The following is a 15,709-nucleotide window of genomic DNA, read 5'->3' on the forward strand; positions in this document are numbered from 1 at the left end:
CCATCCACAATGTCATGAAGGTGGCTGAAAACCTAATCAGATTTGCTCTTTGTGGAGAAGTTCTACCAGACCAGGTTTCAAGGTGCATCGTGTAGGAACAGACTTGCTGTTCTGCCTCCAGTGGTCCAATCGTCTGTGCTGCTTCATCCAAACCAAGACCTGCTGAATGAAAGCTTACACACAAGTTGTGCATTTGCTGAACAGTCAGTTGCACACACCAATATAGGCTACTCCCAGTTGAAAGCCTACAATTTCCCTATTTACGTTATTATCATTAGGCCACTTACTTGTACTGTTATCTCCTTTTACCTAATAATGTAGGAAGTAGGCCTAAGCATGTTGGTGGACTTGTTACATCAATAGTTGGTATGGATGTATACACTTCAAGTCTTTAAAGCCTGTTAAAAACAAATTTCTATAGTGTGAGTGCCCCCTAGTGGATATCTTGCATTATGTTTGGATTGTGGCTCTTCAAATCAACTGGATGGTTGTATTGGTTCTATTAATAAAAGTAGGGGGAAACACAGACGTTATTTACTTAATATGTAGCTACAATACAGGGATATCAATCAAAACTAGCTCATTCATTTTGCTAGGTGAAAGTCCGTGGTTTTAATTATTGGAGGTTGGTGCACTTATTTTACCAAGAGCGAGTTAGGACAATATCAGTCCCCTTTATATAATTATATCTGCAGCAAACCTTTCACAAATGATAACCTATTCAAAGATAACACAATACAGTTTATCTGCCTACAATTTTAGTTTACCGATTGCCAAACTAATAGAAAAATAAACTGTACAAAAAAAATCTCTCCCAAATCCACCAAGCTTTGTTCATACTTGTGCTGGGTTGGATTAATAACGCGTACTGAGCCACGTAAAAAGCGGCGTTAGATGAGCATTCCACGGCGTTTTTTACGGCGTTTTGTCATTAGACGACGTAAAAGACGACGTCCTGACCGTTCAAAACAGGTAGGAAAGTGACGTAATGTGAGCTTTTTGGCGTTCCATAACAAAGGAATGGTCTTTGCGTGTTGACTCCACCAACCCAGCAAATCTCGATCGTCCTTGTCCTTGCTAGGCTTAAGGTTGAGATATATGTGGATCTCATCCTCAACAGCTGTGTCATCACCCCCCTGGGCGACATTCTCCCACTCTAATTCAAAGTCACAGTTGGACAAAATTTGCAATTAGCCATCAATTTTCATAAAACGGCCCATATTTTTTACATAGTTGATTTCTCGCATAAAAAAGTTTCAGAAGTGAATTTTGTAATGGAATAGCAGAGATCTGCGCGACCTAGATTCAGAAGACTACCTAATCTCAGGTCAGTTGTGTAGCCTATGTAAATGTTGGGGCGTAAACTACAGTCTGTGCAGACTATAGTTAGCGTTTTGCACATGTGACTCCAGTTATGCCCACTGTTGTTTAGCAATCGAAAAAAACTGTAATAGAGAGTCAATGTAGATTTACATATATAATATATGTATAATATAATATCATAATTCTACAATGAATCATTGTGAAAACTAAACTTTCTAGATGTGTTGTTACTTTGGCCAGGTCATCATCAAAAAAGTGAATTAGTACATTCATGATGTTGTCCATGTTGATATTGGTTGTCATGTACATTTATTAAAAACGTTTCATATAGCTAGACGTTTAAACTCTGGGACAAGACCGTTATGTTTAAATACCTGCCATGCTGATTCCAAACCCAAACTCCTTTGTCAAGGCAGTTTGGGCTTCAGATAACTTTTAGACAGTGGCCATGTTAATGACTAATCGTGTTCCACTATGAACGTGCACACACGTATTGTTTGTATCACAAACACAGTCGGTCAGTGAAGGCGCAGCGGTAGCAGTAGCCGTCGTTGCCGGTAACGTACTCGTATGACAGAGTGCACGGACCGAAGCTTTGTGACTAGCATCTGTTAAGAAATTCTAAAAGACGTGTTCGTTTGATTTCTGAGGAGGAAGGAGAGGCCTGGGTCAAATTGAAAGTTAAGCAAATGGTTTAATGAACAACACGATGAAAATGACATGACAAAAACAATCAAACATAAAACATGAAACACTGCCAGCAGTGGACTGCAAGACATGCTTCCCCTTGTGAGGATCACAGTTCTGCAGTTTTGTGACATGACAAACCAATACACGGTAAACAGTGGACTGCAGAACCTGCTTCCCTTGTCGGGTCACAGATCCGCAGTCCTGAATCTTTCTCAGGATCAGAATTATATTCCTTTGGAATTGTGGGTGTTTCCTTAAATGGAAACTGTCCCAGGTTAAAGACACACCTCTGATTTCAGGTTTACTCCAGTTCCCAGATCAAGGTTGTTTATCATGGTAGTGATTCTATTCAACTTTACAGAGATATGCACTTCCTTTGTTCTAATCAAGTCTGGCCCAACAGAGGATGGCTCCCCAAAAAGCAGAGACAACAGTTACCTTTCCTGAGGGGACAATGAGTCTCCTCCAATGCTAAATGACAGATATGATCATATCTGTCATTTAGCATAAGGTTAAGGTCATGACCTGATGATTCTTTAGAAGCTAAAGATGGTGTGAGCCAGACAAATGCTAATCAGTATTGTTATTTGATTAGATTTAGCTGCAGGCTACATAAAACCAAAAGTACATTGTTTTCAAAACATAAGCATGATTTTTTACCTTTTTTATATTCAACACATCTAATGACTAGCAAGCTCCTTCTTACCGCTGCTGCCATAAAGTATCTTCCTTGAACATGCGCTGCAGAAGCAAGCACCCGGCTCCCTCAATTTGAGACACCAAGTGCTAATAACGGCTTCCAGTCTCCACCCTTTTCCTCTTGTCCTCTATGCATGCCCAGGCCATGTTTTTAACTCCTTTCTCAACTAGAGCTGTATCTACATGCTCCAAGTTTGATAAACTTTGCCTCCATTGTTTTTAGCCGCGTTACCACGGAGACCACTCCGCACTCTCGCTATTCGGCAAAGACCCGCTCTACTTTGCATCTGATTGGCTAGAACTTGTTTCATAGGTAGGTGGAAGTTCGATGATTGGCTAAATCCAGCACATTAAAAACAAATCCCATATGGACTTTTTAATTTATTTACTTTGTCATACGCCAGAAATCGGGCACCAGGCCCGAGTACTTTTAGCCCTGCGTCAGTTAGAGCTGCGTTCCTCTCATATGATGTAGGTGAAATCAATTGACTCGAAAATAATAAACTGCATGAAAGCTCCCAATTTTATTTTATTTTTTTCATCACGCCCGCATGCCGGAGATCCGGAATGGTGCCGGAATACTTTAAGCCCTGCTTACTAAGCTGTTTTCACAGTATACAAAAGTATGTATACTGTGAAAACTAAGGCTTGTAGATTTCCCAAACAGAAAGCAAGACATTCATACATCATGGGTATTTCTATCTTTTACATCTTAAATTAATGGAAAAACACAAAAGTTATGAAGTGACAGGCCTTTATTAATCATAACAATACATACTGGAAATATTACAATCATAGAAATAACATGTATTTCTATTATTACAATATAAGAGATGAGCATGTACTGTCATTCCATTTCACTGCAATCAATCACATTTGCCTGAAGTCACCAGACCCTTCATAGACCAGATTAGAGGTCTCAGAGATCAGGTTGGCGGTTATATGTTACTGCTATAGTGGGACTGGACTGCTTGCCTGCTTGGTCATGAAATTAAGGAGGGTCATAGGAGCCAGAGACAGCTGTGAGAGGATAGAGCCTTTCAGCAAAAATCCTGTTCAGGTCAGTTTTGTCCATATAGAATAGTAGTATACTTAGTAGTTATTCACAACCAAATGCTGATTTGGGAAAGGATGCAACATTTAGTAACATATCAAACCTTTTCAGTGCATCACTATGGTTCTATCAAAAACTGTAACTGTTTTCGCTGTCAGAACAACACCTTGTCACACAGAAGTCAATCATTTGTTGCAGAGGAACCAATAAACTCAATAATGTTGAATAAAGTTTTTTCAGCTGGGAAAAATTGACCTGGATTGACCCTTTCATTTAATCAGATTGATTGATTATTTCAAGAACAGTTTCTTTTGAATTTGTCTGGTAAATGCAACATCTTGGTTTCTACAAATTGTATTTGAAGTACTGCAGGATAAAAAAAATGAACTGTTGGTTACAAACATTCATAATTATATTTAATTAGTATCAGTGCATAAGGGTATTTTTTGGGTATCGATAATTCTTTACACTGAAATAAAAAAAAAACTTGTGAATAGACTGAATTTGAAAGTATCTGATCTGTCAAAACGGTTTTATAAGATGGTCTATAGAAGTCATTCAGTTAAATTACTCTTAATTATAAAATATTAGCTGTCTGCACTACATTAATCACAATAATTTGTTTAGCTTTCCGTAATTTCAGTGAGTTTTGGTTTTTGGGTGGCTCAGAACAACAGAGTTTCTGCTTTGCTTCAAGGCAAAACATGATGGAACAACAACAAAAACAAAAATAAGTAAACAAAATTATTTTTTAACAAAATAAACAAATAAAATAGAAGAAAAAAATCTAATACTAATAATATCTGGTCAAGTTTTGCAACATGTCAGAAGTAATTTTACCATGACAGTTTAACAGGTTTGTGATACAGTGAGAGAGAAACTATACATGAGCCATGTCTCTATTGTTTAAACTGGACTTTCTTGAGCATATTCTATCTAAACTATACCGGTTTTATTGTATTGTACCCACTTGGTGATGCTCTTTTTTCACTTTCACTGCTCCCTTGAGGGATGGGTTAAATGCAGAGAATGAATTTCGCGACATGTACGTGTATGTGACAAATAAAGTACCTTTACTATTTAATATTTTCAGTTTGAACAGATTGAGTTAAGCTTGCCTTTGTGTGCTCAGTCTCCAGAGCCAAACTGAGTCAATGTTACCTGACAGTCTTAAGGTCAGCTAGCTATCCAGTCAACTAAAACAGAGAGCACAGCTGCAGCTACAATGCTAATGTTACTACTCCTCTGGATGTAAAACCCATTTATCCAAATCAAAGACTTCCTGGGCTGGCAAAGTTGGCTCAACAGTATTCTTACTTCCCTGGGATACTGGTTATACCTGAGCAGATGGTTTAGTAGCTGGACTAGCTGCACAGACTGTGCTCACAACTCACCAGACTTCATTGCAGTGGATACAATTGGCTAATTTCCTAAATAAAACCAGTAAGAATTTACGAGTGTTGTTGACAGATGGAGCGGGAGCATGCACAAGTTTTAAGTGATGAAATATTTTGTTTTGTGTAATATAGAGATTTTACTTATATTTATTAATACACTTTCTTAAAACCTAATTTTCTTTGATTGTGTTATGAACATAGCCCACGTAAATACTAAGAATGAATAATGATTAGTCAACGACCACCATAAAGCTGACTATTGATTAACGAAATTGCTTAAAATGGCTATCCTTACTGAATTAAAAGGCTGAAAGAAACATGGTACATTGTGAGACATAACTTAGAAAATCTGAAAGCACATTTTTTTTTTACCAAATAAGAAGATACCAGCTAAGAGCTCTGATAGGTTAGGAAGAGTGTCCATTGCTTGAATTGACCAATACGATTTGAAAAGGAGTAGTAAGGTGCATTTAGGATTTTAGGAGCAAAATGGCACAGAACGTAAACATGCTGGGTATTATTCTCACTGGATATAACAAAGTTAAACTTGAACTAATTGGAGAAAGAGACCCATTTTGGGAATGTTGTGGAATTAGTGTGAAGGTGGAGGGTGTCGTTTGGGTTGGGCATGTCTAGCCCTCCCTTGCTGTAACTCGTGGCTCAGCCAGTGAGCTATGGATGATGCTGCTGATGGCCTCTACTCCCTCTCCTTCCAGGAAAGTGCGGTGGTCTCCCTCGATGATGTGAACTGACACCTTGCCATCACATACCTGAAGAAAGACACGCCAGTCAGACAGATTGAACTTGAACATGTAAGTAGACAGAGATTCAAAGATTTTATGAGGGTTGCCCTATGGCATATGAAAACTATGTCCTCGGTTTTAACTTATTGATAATCCAAAGAAAAATCACAAAAACACTTAAAAGGTCATGAAGATTTATTCAGATTTAGCAATTTGATGATAAATCCACCTTAATTATTAAAAAGTATCGGTATCGTATTGGTATCAGCGATACTGGCCCTGTATTTACTTGGTATCGGAGCGGAACCAAATTTTGCAGTATCGCACACTACTGATTTCCAGACTTCTCCAGAGTGACACAGATAAAGCCTCGGCTCTCATGGGACGAACTGGTGCTAATGTGAGACTTGGACTTTGTAGCGCAAGCTGCATGCTAAAAGGTCCCAAACTTTCTTATTTATCCGGCAACTCTGAGTAAACCACGGAGGTAGAACGCTCACATTCACTGCACCTGAGGAAGCGGACAGGCTCAGTCGGGATTTGGATATGAAGGACTGGTGGGCGCTTCGCAACAGAACCAGGAGCGGTCATTGGGCCCGGAGGATGGCATGGGGACCTTTTCCGAGGCGGGAAGCTGAGCGGGCGGACCCGACAACTGTGGATTGGCGTATTTGGAACACTGTGCAAGCTTAACAGAGGACATTGCATGTAAGTTTGGCGACCTGACTTTAAAGGAATGTTTGATGAGACTGAAAACATGACAGATGCAGACTGCTCAATTTACACAGCCTATTCCAGAAACTGGTCGCTGGTTGGAACGTGGTGGGTGAGTTTGTGAGTCAAGCTGGGGAGAAATATTTGATTGGACTGTAAGAACATAATAAACACTTATCAATATCTATATTTACTACTCTTGCATGGTTTGTTTCCCACACAGTCTATTTCAGAGCGTAATAGCTGGTCGAAACTATAATGTATGAGCTTGGGAGCCAAGTTATAAGGAGCATTTGATTAGACTGAATTTTATAATCTATGTCTACTACTCCTACATGGCTGATTTGTTTTTTATAGTTTATTTCAGAACTTAATAGATGGTTGGGATTTAGTTTTAAGTTTTTTTTAAGAAAGCATTAGACCTGTTTCCGTTAACCTGTGACTTTAGACAGGAGGGGCAGTTTTGACCTGAGTTTTTGTGCGAGCTGCGTTTGATGAGAGGGAAGGGGGTCTGCGGTCTCGGTTGGCTAGGGGATTTATTTTATTTTTTGTGTCTTCACCACACTGTGCTTAGATCTAACTGCTCACCCTTTGCTACAAATTTATCAGTGAATTCCGGTAGGGTACTCGAGACATACAGTATATACGTGTAAATTCTGAAGATGGCTGAACTTTCAATCCTTTCTCTTAACATCAGGGAGCTAAATGGACCAATCAAACGAGCCAAATTCTTGGACTATTTAAGTAGGAAGAACATAGATGTGGTGCTTATTCAAGAATCGCATTTACGTAAAAGAGATGTAACTCGTCTACAAAATAAATATTTCAGAGTTGCTGCTTCATCTAGTGACAACACCAAAACCAAGGGCTCCAGTGTGTTGCTGTCACAAAGATGCACACTCACCGTGGACAAAAGTAGTAAAGACTCTTCAGGCAGGATATCCTATATATGTACTACGATAAGGAGTAAGAAAATAGCCTTCGTTTCACTATACACACTGGCTACATATGATGAAAGATTTTTCCCGCGCCTAACCAATGAATTGCTCTCTCTCAATAAATATTCATTAATTATAGGGGGAGACATGAATGCGGTACTAGATTTAAATCAGGATACATCAGGGGTCAGCCACACGAAAGCCCAAAAACACATATCGGACATGTTCAATGCAGTTGTGAAATCCCACCATCTTAGAGATATATGGAGGATGCACAATCCTACTAGCAAGATTACACATTTCTTTCCACATGTCAGGAAAGAAAAAAGGAGGCTTAAAATGCAGCGCTTTGATTGGCTGAAAGCTTTTCACTCAACTTACACACTGTGGCTCAGCGGCAGAATCAATGCCATAGATGTAGATTGCATAGAAACTGAAACAGGCGAAATGCGAGATGCAACAACATGCGTACCTAGAGAACAGCGAATCGTACAAGCGTACTTAAGGGTCAAAATGCGTGCGAAGTACAAAAAATGTATACATGTTGGTAGGTCTGCTACTTGGGAGACAGAAGAAAATTTGGCTAGCTAACTGCGACCAAGAAAATAATAGCTCAGCCCTGGCTCCCCCCCCACACACGCTTTGTATAAAACAGTGGTTGGCATGTTTTCTGGACATAGTTATGCTGGAGCTCTCTACAGCAAGGATTAACAAAGCCAAATCATCAACCTATGGAAAAACGCAGCAGCACAAGTATCAGTCCTAAAGACCTGAGCATCACAAGAATTAGAGGAGACTGACTAGGCAAGGTGTGATTTCTGGTTTTGTTTTTGTTTGTTTGTTTTTGTTCTCCTCAAGACCGCAGAGGGTGGGGGTGGGAGAGGGTTTTTGTTCTTGTTCAGTTGTATTTGTCTGTTCTGTATGTTAAAAAAAATACAAAAATAATAAAAAGTTAATCTTAAAACTTCACTCATTGAATAGCTAGTCTAAGGTATAAATACCTCTGTCACTCCACTGGTTACAAGTAAACGGTTTGTTACAAGACATTAGGTGTGCATTGTGCCATACTGGGGTATTCTTCCAGAAATGTATTGGTGGGGGTAAGGGTTACTTAAGAAATTCACACAAGGAACTATGTTAATTTTAACAACAGCAATCCTGGACCGTAGCGATGCCAGCAGCGCAGTCCGATTGGCCAGATCCCTTTGAACACTACTTAGTTCCATAGTTGTCCTGGACAACTCACTGTAGCGATGCATGAATGGTGATGCCCAAATATGTAATTTTGCTTTGGGTTGGTATTGTATCACTAATAGCTGATGTCACCTGTTGTTCAACAGAAGATTAGATTTATTCCATTTGATTTTATAGCCGGAGACTGAGCCAAATTCGTTAAAGATCTTAAGAATTTTTGGAACAGAGTCCTCAAGGTCAGAGATGTACAGCAAAATATCATCTGCAAATAACAATATTGAGTTATTATTGGATTTAATCTGGACATTATATATTTTATGTTGCCTTATGGCTTGGGCTAAGGAGGGTTCAAGAGAGGTTGCAAATAGCATGGGAGAAAGCAGGCATCCTGTCTCGAGCCCCGTACGATGGTGAATGGCTGTGAGTGCAGGCTATTGGTTGAGACTATGGCCGTAGGGTTTGCGTCCACTGATAAAACTGCTGCCATTGTTGGAAGGTTTTTGGCTTCTTCTATTACATGAAACAATCTGCGTACGTTGTCTGCAGCGTGACGTTTTGGTATAAAACCTGATTGGTCGTGGTGGACTAGCTTCTCAATAAAGCGTTTTAGGCGGAGTGCCAAGACTTTGGAATAGAGCTTAATATCAGTCTCGATGAGGCTGATGGGCCTTTAGTTTGAGCACTGCGTAAGATCTTTGCCCTTTTGGGGTATGACAGCAATTAGTGCGGTGTTTGTTCATGAAAAGTGCCCATCTCTATGGCCGAGGTTCAAGTTTGTAAAATGATAGGTCCTAATATGTAACAGTATTGTAGAAGAAGTTCTGATGGAATTCCATCCAACCACGTGTTTTCCATTTTTTAACTGTTTTTAATGCTGTCTTCCCGTCAACCTTTTTCCTACATTTTTGACGCTGTTTGTTTTTGCTTTTTCCAACGTTTTAAATTGTAAAATATTTCTTCTTTACATTTTCACCGCTTATTTCTACGTTTCATATTTTCTGATATAAAACATCAGAAAATACACGACAGAAAAAGTCTGCAACATTGTTTTAGCCTGTGGGGTTCTGCACAACATCTCGCAGGAAAACAGGTAGAAAATGTAGCGATGGAGCCAGATGACCCGATGCCCAGAGAGCAGTGTCCAGAACAGCCCCAACTACGAAGGAGACAGAATATTATTCCTCGCTTTTAAAAGGTATAGGGTTATGTTTGGCAATGATACTCAGTACAGGAAACATGACAATATTTATATTTATTCTTCTGGTTTTCGTTTCTCTTTTAAAGTGTCGTTAATGACCATAGTGAATAATTTATGTCTGCCATTGACCGACATATTTCGGCTTGTTTTTCCAGCCCCTTTGCTGTCAGGAGACAGGGTCGAGGTGGTGGTCCAGCACGGGGTGCGGACCACACGCGCTCTCGCTCACAGCTGTTGCCTGGCTCTGATTCATGAAAAAAAAACAATACAACAAATAAAAGATACTGCATAAACTCAGCTAATGTGTTAGGTACATGGTGTACCTATATTTATATAAACACTCATTGGCTGAGCTCATTAGCTGAGCTCCATTGTTTAGGCCTAAGAGATTGCAATATGCCTGTATATTACTATTAGGACTATAGCATACATGTGTCAAGGATGTATAAATTAAATAAACTTCAGCTGCAGTCCGATTTACTACGGCAACACTGTTGACAGCATCAGTGATCTCTTTCCATTCCACATTCTTTCTACAGCCTTTAATACCAGTTTTCAGGCTGCCAAATAGTACACGCGTTAGTGCAAATGAACCTGAGACATCAGGGTTTCAATCTCCACCTCTGAAAAGTGCCGCTTCTTAGCCGGGTTACGTCTCGCCATGTCGTAAATTGTAGGGGCGAGGCCTCAAGACTGAGAATATATTTAAATTACAATAGTTTCCAGCCGCTGCATTTATCAATGGACGACCAGTCTTACGCTCTGATTGGTGCGATACGACCGTTTCATGAATCACACGTGAAGCCTGTCGTAAGATGATTTCTGCGCTCATATCTGTGCTGGTTTCTACGTTAGGTTGATAAATGAGGGCCTGTGTGTTTTCACTTCATCAAAGTTAATTGGTACATTTTGGTTGCCCAAAAATGTCTTGCCAAACCTGCAAATTCAGTTCAATAAATTCAATACAATTTTATTTATGTCAAATCATAACAGAAGTTACTCAGGGCACTTTACAGATAGAGTAAGTCTATCTATTAATTTACAGAGATGCAACAATTCCACCCAAGAGCAAGTCTTTGTTGCGACAGTGCCGAGAAAAAACTTCCTTTTAACAAGAACAAACCTCGAACAAAATGGCGGCAGTACCCGGAAGTCCCGGGTTACCCGCCGGTAAATCTCCACTGGGTGACTCGCTTCTGAATGGTTGAAAATCTGCAACTTTCCCTCTTTAGCGTTTAGCTTAGAGTAAAGTCATTGCAAACCTAGTCTATAGCCTTCATGTGTGAAAGAGGCTTAAGGCAGCAAAACAAAAAGGTTAAAACTATATTTTCTTATTCATTTGTTCCACATCCTTGAAATTTTATCATCTCCAATATGAATTAAGGTAAGCTTAAATAAGGAATCTTAGTCCACTTTTAAAAATAATCTTGAAAATGATTTAAATGTGTGTGAGTGTATTTATGGCTGTTACCTCGCTGAGCTTGTAGTCAGCTCCCAAGTTTTGTTCGTATTCACTGCTGGTTTTGGCACGCAGTAGTGTCACATTGCCATGGTATTTTGTCACAGGCACATAGCCATCAGCAGCCTTCAGCTTGTAGTAGAAGGTGGTGGCTGCAAAGTGCAGCAAGTCTCGGCTGATGTTCTTGTGGCTGGAGGTGATTAGGTCCACTGCAGTGTTGACACGGGCCCCCAGGTCTGACAGTGGGAGAAGAGTCTCCAGAAGCTGCAGAACAAGAGGGGCAAATTAGAAGAGATTGAAAGAGATGGAAACTGCTATAGGAATTTACTATATTAGTAAAGTACTATATATGGCCTTTCCCAATTCCCAGGTTGTGTATAATGTGATAAACATTTTTACTTGTTGTATTTAACGCGCACATTTATAATACATACACAGTATAGGCTATATATAAAAATACACACTTCACACTAGGGTATTTTAGAGTAAAACACAACAAATGTCCGTATGAAAGAACTATACAAATATATACAGTATTATATGCACACAAACATACTATATACACAATCTATTACTGATGCGTGCGTCGGCTCTTCATCGAATCAGCGTGTAGTCTTAAAATCATACACCCTCCACCCGCCTAAATGAATTACTTTCTCAGATTTAGAGAGCCGCATGGACATTTAACTGCCACTCTACAGTCACTGTAGGCTACGCTGCTTTTCAAATATGGTTTTTGTATTAATGTTGTGTTAATTTTGTTCTTATGAACAATAAGTTAGCGGGAGTGAGCAATAATAATGTTTCATTACAGAGTTCTCTGTTGTTTGTCGCTGTGTGCTTGTGGTGGAAAATTAATGTAAACAAAGTTGCGTGCAATGTGCAATGGACATAGATCCCCTTCATTGCATGTCATTTAGCTGACGCTTTTATCCAAAGCGATTTACAATTGCTATATAGGTCAGAGGTCGCACGCCTCTGGAGTAAGTAAGTAGGGGTTAAGGGTCTTGCTCAGGGACACATTGGTTGATGTATCGCAGTGGGAATTGAACCCGGGTCTCCCACACCAAAGGCATGTGACATCCACTGCGCCATCACCACCCACACGTCACCACCCCCACCCACACATCACCACCCCCTTCAAGGCCAGGCTAATGTTAGAAGTCCCTCTACCACTATCACTATAAGTGAAGTCCCTCTACACACAGAACGTACCACATGCTTAAAGTGGCATTGACAATGCATAAGCCACCATAGTGTAGTAAATATTAATAACAGGCTGCATTTGAACATAAAATATTTGATTATTATTCAAATATTAAAAAAAGAAATTTGAATGGTATTATAGGGAAAGATTGACAGGTCTATGATGTTTCATCAATTATCTGGCACTGATAGTTCAAGATTATTCTCATAATTTAAATGAATTTAATATTTTTAAACCACTCCCATTATTTGTAGTGGATAAGTATCCTTGTGATTTAACCTCACTATTTAAGATATCCTGTTACAAAATGAAATGCTTTTAATAAATTACTGTTGAATTTCCAGTGGATCATCCTAGGTTGTAGTTTACTTTCATTAGGCGAAATAGAAAGAGTAATAGCACAATAATCAGTGAGGGGAAAATGACACTGTGGAGAATTCAACTAATTGCTTGTTATTAACCAAAAATCTAATCTAGAGCATTGAGTCCTCCCTGTGTTGTTACTCTATGTGTTAATATCAACAACATCAAGTGTTTTGGAAAAATCAGATGTTGCAGGTTTTAAGTGAGTGAGGGAATGTTAAACTGGGTAGGAAAAAACAATTTAACCCTTGGTTCCTCCTTGCAAAAAAAGAAATATTGCCTTGCGCTTCGTGCTATTCCTTAAACTTCAACACGTTCACTAACTCACAGAATTAAAGTAAAGAACCTTCCTGAACCTTATTGAGTGGCGTCACAGTGGGGCCGTTAGGGTTGGGTCAGATCAGTCTCCGATTTAAGCACCCGAGACTCGCTTGAATGTTCTGACTGATGAAAATCTTTGGTGAGTGTCTATGTGTGTGCGCACACACACGTGTGGCTGTATACCTTGTTGTACGCGATGCCAGTGAACTGCTGGATGAAGGCACACAGGGCTTCAGTTTCAGCCTCAGACTCTTTGCCTGGTGTCAACTTGGCTCTGTAGCTCTGGAAACCAAATACTGAGTTAACTTGACATAACAAACCTACAGTTACTGTAAACCTCAAGTTGTCCCCAAACTACATCATTAAATGCACATATTAATCTTTTAATTTATGCTCTGTATTAAAACATCAGATCATATTGATCACACTTTTCTTATGATCCCACTCATGTTAGACTGTGTAAAAATATCTAATGCAATTAAAGTGTGAAATACATGAATGAATAGTTAATATGTTTCCCTGATAATAACAGGCATCTCCACAGAAATAAGAAAAATCACAATCTTTGTAGAATGCACCTTTCAAAAATGTTTGGAACCTTGCACGTCATTAAACTGAAAATTGTGTGTGTATGACCTCTTTTCTCTGACCTGCGTGTATGCTGCCACATAGGAGTGTGATCCATCAAACAGAAAGAGGTACTCCACAGGCCAATTCTGGGTCTGAAGCTGAGAGCACATTTCAAATGCCACACAGGCACCAAAGGAGTAGCCAGCGATTCGATAAGGCCCGTCTGGCTGAACCTGTCTGATACAGTTCACATAGTAGGCTGCCAGGGACTGGATGCTGTCCAGAGGAGCAGCTGGGGGAGAGGGGATGAACTAAGATGAGATTGGTTGGACACTGTTGGATCAGTTCAATGTAAACAGTCAGAGCTTTAAATCCTCGTATATTCATATATAAATTAGAGATGGCCCGATACCATTTTTTGCTTCCCGATTCCGATACCTGAACTTGTGTATCGCCCGATACAGAGTACCGATCCAATACCAGTGTGTCATATATTTTATTATGTTTTAACAGCTGTATACTACTATCTCTGTATTGATGTGATATTATTTCTATCTTTGTGAAACATGAACAAACACAAACGATGAACGCCACAGAACTTTCTTTTATTGTCCAGTTTGACAGTCAGTTATAACGGAAAAAGAACATAAATAATCTACTTTAACGTAGATTTTCTTTAGGGCTTTATTACGTGGTATCGGATCGGTGCATAAACTCCAGTACTTCCCGATACTGATACCAGCGTTTTAGGCAGTATCAGAGCCGATACCGATACTGGTATCGGAACATCTCTAATATAAATATCTAAATAATAAACATTAGGCCAAAAAGGTGGTGGTTGGTTAGAACATCAGTAAACATTCCCAAAGAAATAAGCAGATGATTCTGAGTGGGGAAAAAATAACTGAATAATTGTTAATATCATCATTATCATTATATAATCTGTAATGACCAGTCAAAGACTTAAGTCAACCATCTGTTACTCAGTCTCAAATTGTAATATTCTGGACTTATCATTAGCAATTCAAGTTGTTCTGAAGACAAAGGGTGGCCTAGCCTTATTAGTGCAGTAATATGCTGGGTGTTATTTTCTTTTTTTGCCTTGTATGAGCCTAATTGAGTGTGTTTGTTAACAAACAATACCTTTTGTGCACTGCAGGCCATAGCAAGGCATGCTAAGCTTGAAAGCGAGCGTCTTAAAGGCTGCAATGGAGCCCTCAATGGGATGGACCAGAAACAGTGGCCTCTCCTGGCTCTGAACCTTGTTGAGTGGCGTCACAGTGGGGCCGTTAGGGTTGACTAATAACTGGGTCAGATCAGACTCCAACAAAGAGCGAACAGCATCTCTCTTAGCTGTAGTGTGGTGAGATTCTGGATAGTTGGAAGTAGCAAAGACAAGAAAAACTCATTCTTTCTGTTCTGAGTGTATCTGCAGGTTTCATGAAGCCACATCTTACAAAGAACTGGATTTAGACTGATCTTTATCAATAAATCTTTTTTTCTGCTGATTTAAGAGCAGCTGTTAATACCATTTGATCCGCCTGGCTTGCTACTGGCCAGCTCTCGCAGCTTGTTAATGGTGATCTGGCGAATCTCCCTCATGGTCATGACAATGTCGTAGTCGCGCTCCAGAGTTTGGCGAACCTCAACACCCATCAAGGAGTCCAGGCCCAGGTCAGCCAAGGAGGCATCAGCGTTCACGCTGTTCAAATCCCGCACACCTGAGGGTGAAGGGCACAGTGAAAGTTCTGCTAGCTTTGCCTGATTAAATTTAGCTCAAGAAATAAAAAAGAAAGCAGACAAAAAGAATGCCTCGCTCCATGAGTGATGTAAAACAAA

The 15,709-nt window shown here is 39.7% G+C and overlaps 1 protein-coding gene across 3 annotated transcripts in view; it reads right to left on the reverse strand.

The window, feature by feature from the left end:
* Positions 1-3,449: 3,449 nt before the first annotated feature.
* The window catches only part of fasn (fatty acid synthase), a 106,285-nt gene continuing 94,025 nt past the window's right edge, over positions 3,450-15,709 (reverse strand). For all 3 annotated transcript variants that reach the window (XM_028567291.1, XM_028567294.1, XM_028567293.1), the window contains 6 exons: positions 15,400-15,591; positions 15,014-15,241; positions 13,951-14,162; positions 13,484-13,582; positions 11,422-11,673; positions 3,450-5,933 (listed from right to left, as the gene is read on the reverse strand). In XM_028567291.1, the coding sequence (XP_028423092.1) occupies positions 5,796-5,933; positions 11,422-11,673; positions 13,484-13,582; positions 13,951-14,162; positions 15,014-15,241; positions 15,400-15,591 (1,121 nt within the window). In that variant the 3' untranslated portion in view covers positions 3,450-5,795. The remainder of the gene's footprint in view (positions 5,934-11,421; positions 11,674-13,483; positions 13,583-13,950; positions 14,163-15,013; positions 15,242-15,399; positions 15,592-15,709) is intronic.

Source organism: Perca flavescens, chromosome 21 (genome assembly GCF_004354835.1).
Source record: "Perca flavescens isolate YP-PL-M2 chromosome 21, PFLA_1.0, whole genome shotgun sequence".
NCBI classification, from domain to species: domain Eukaryota; kingdom Metazoa; phylum Chordata; class Actinopteri; order Perciformes; family Percidae; genus Perca; species Perca flavescens.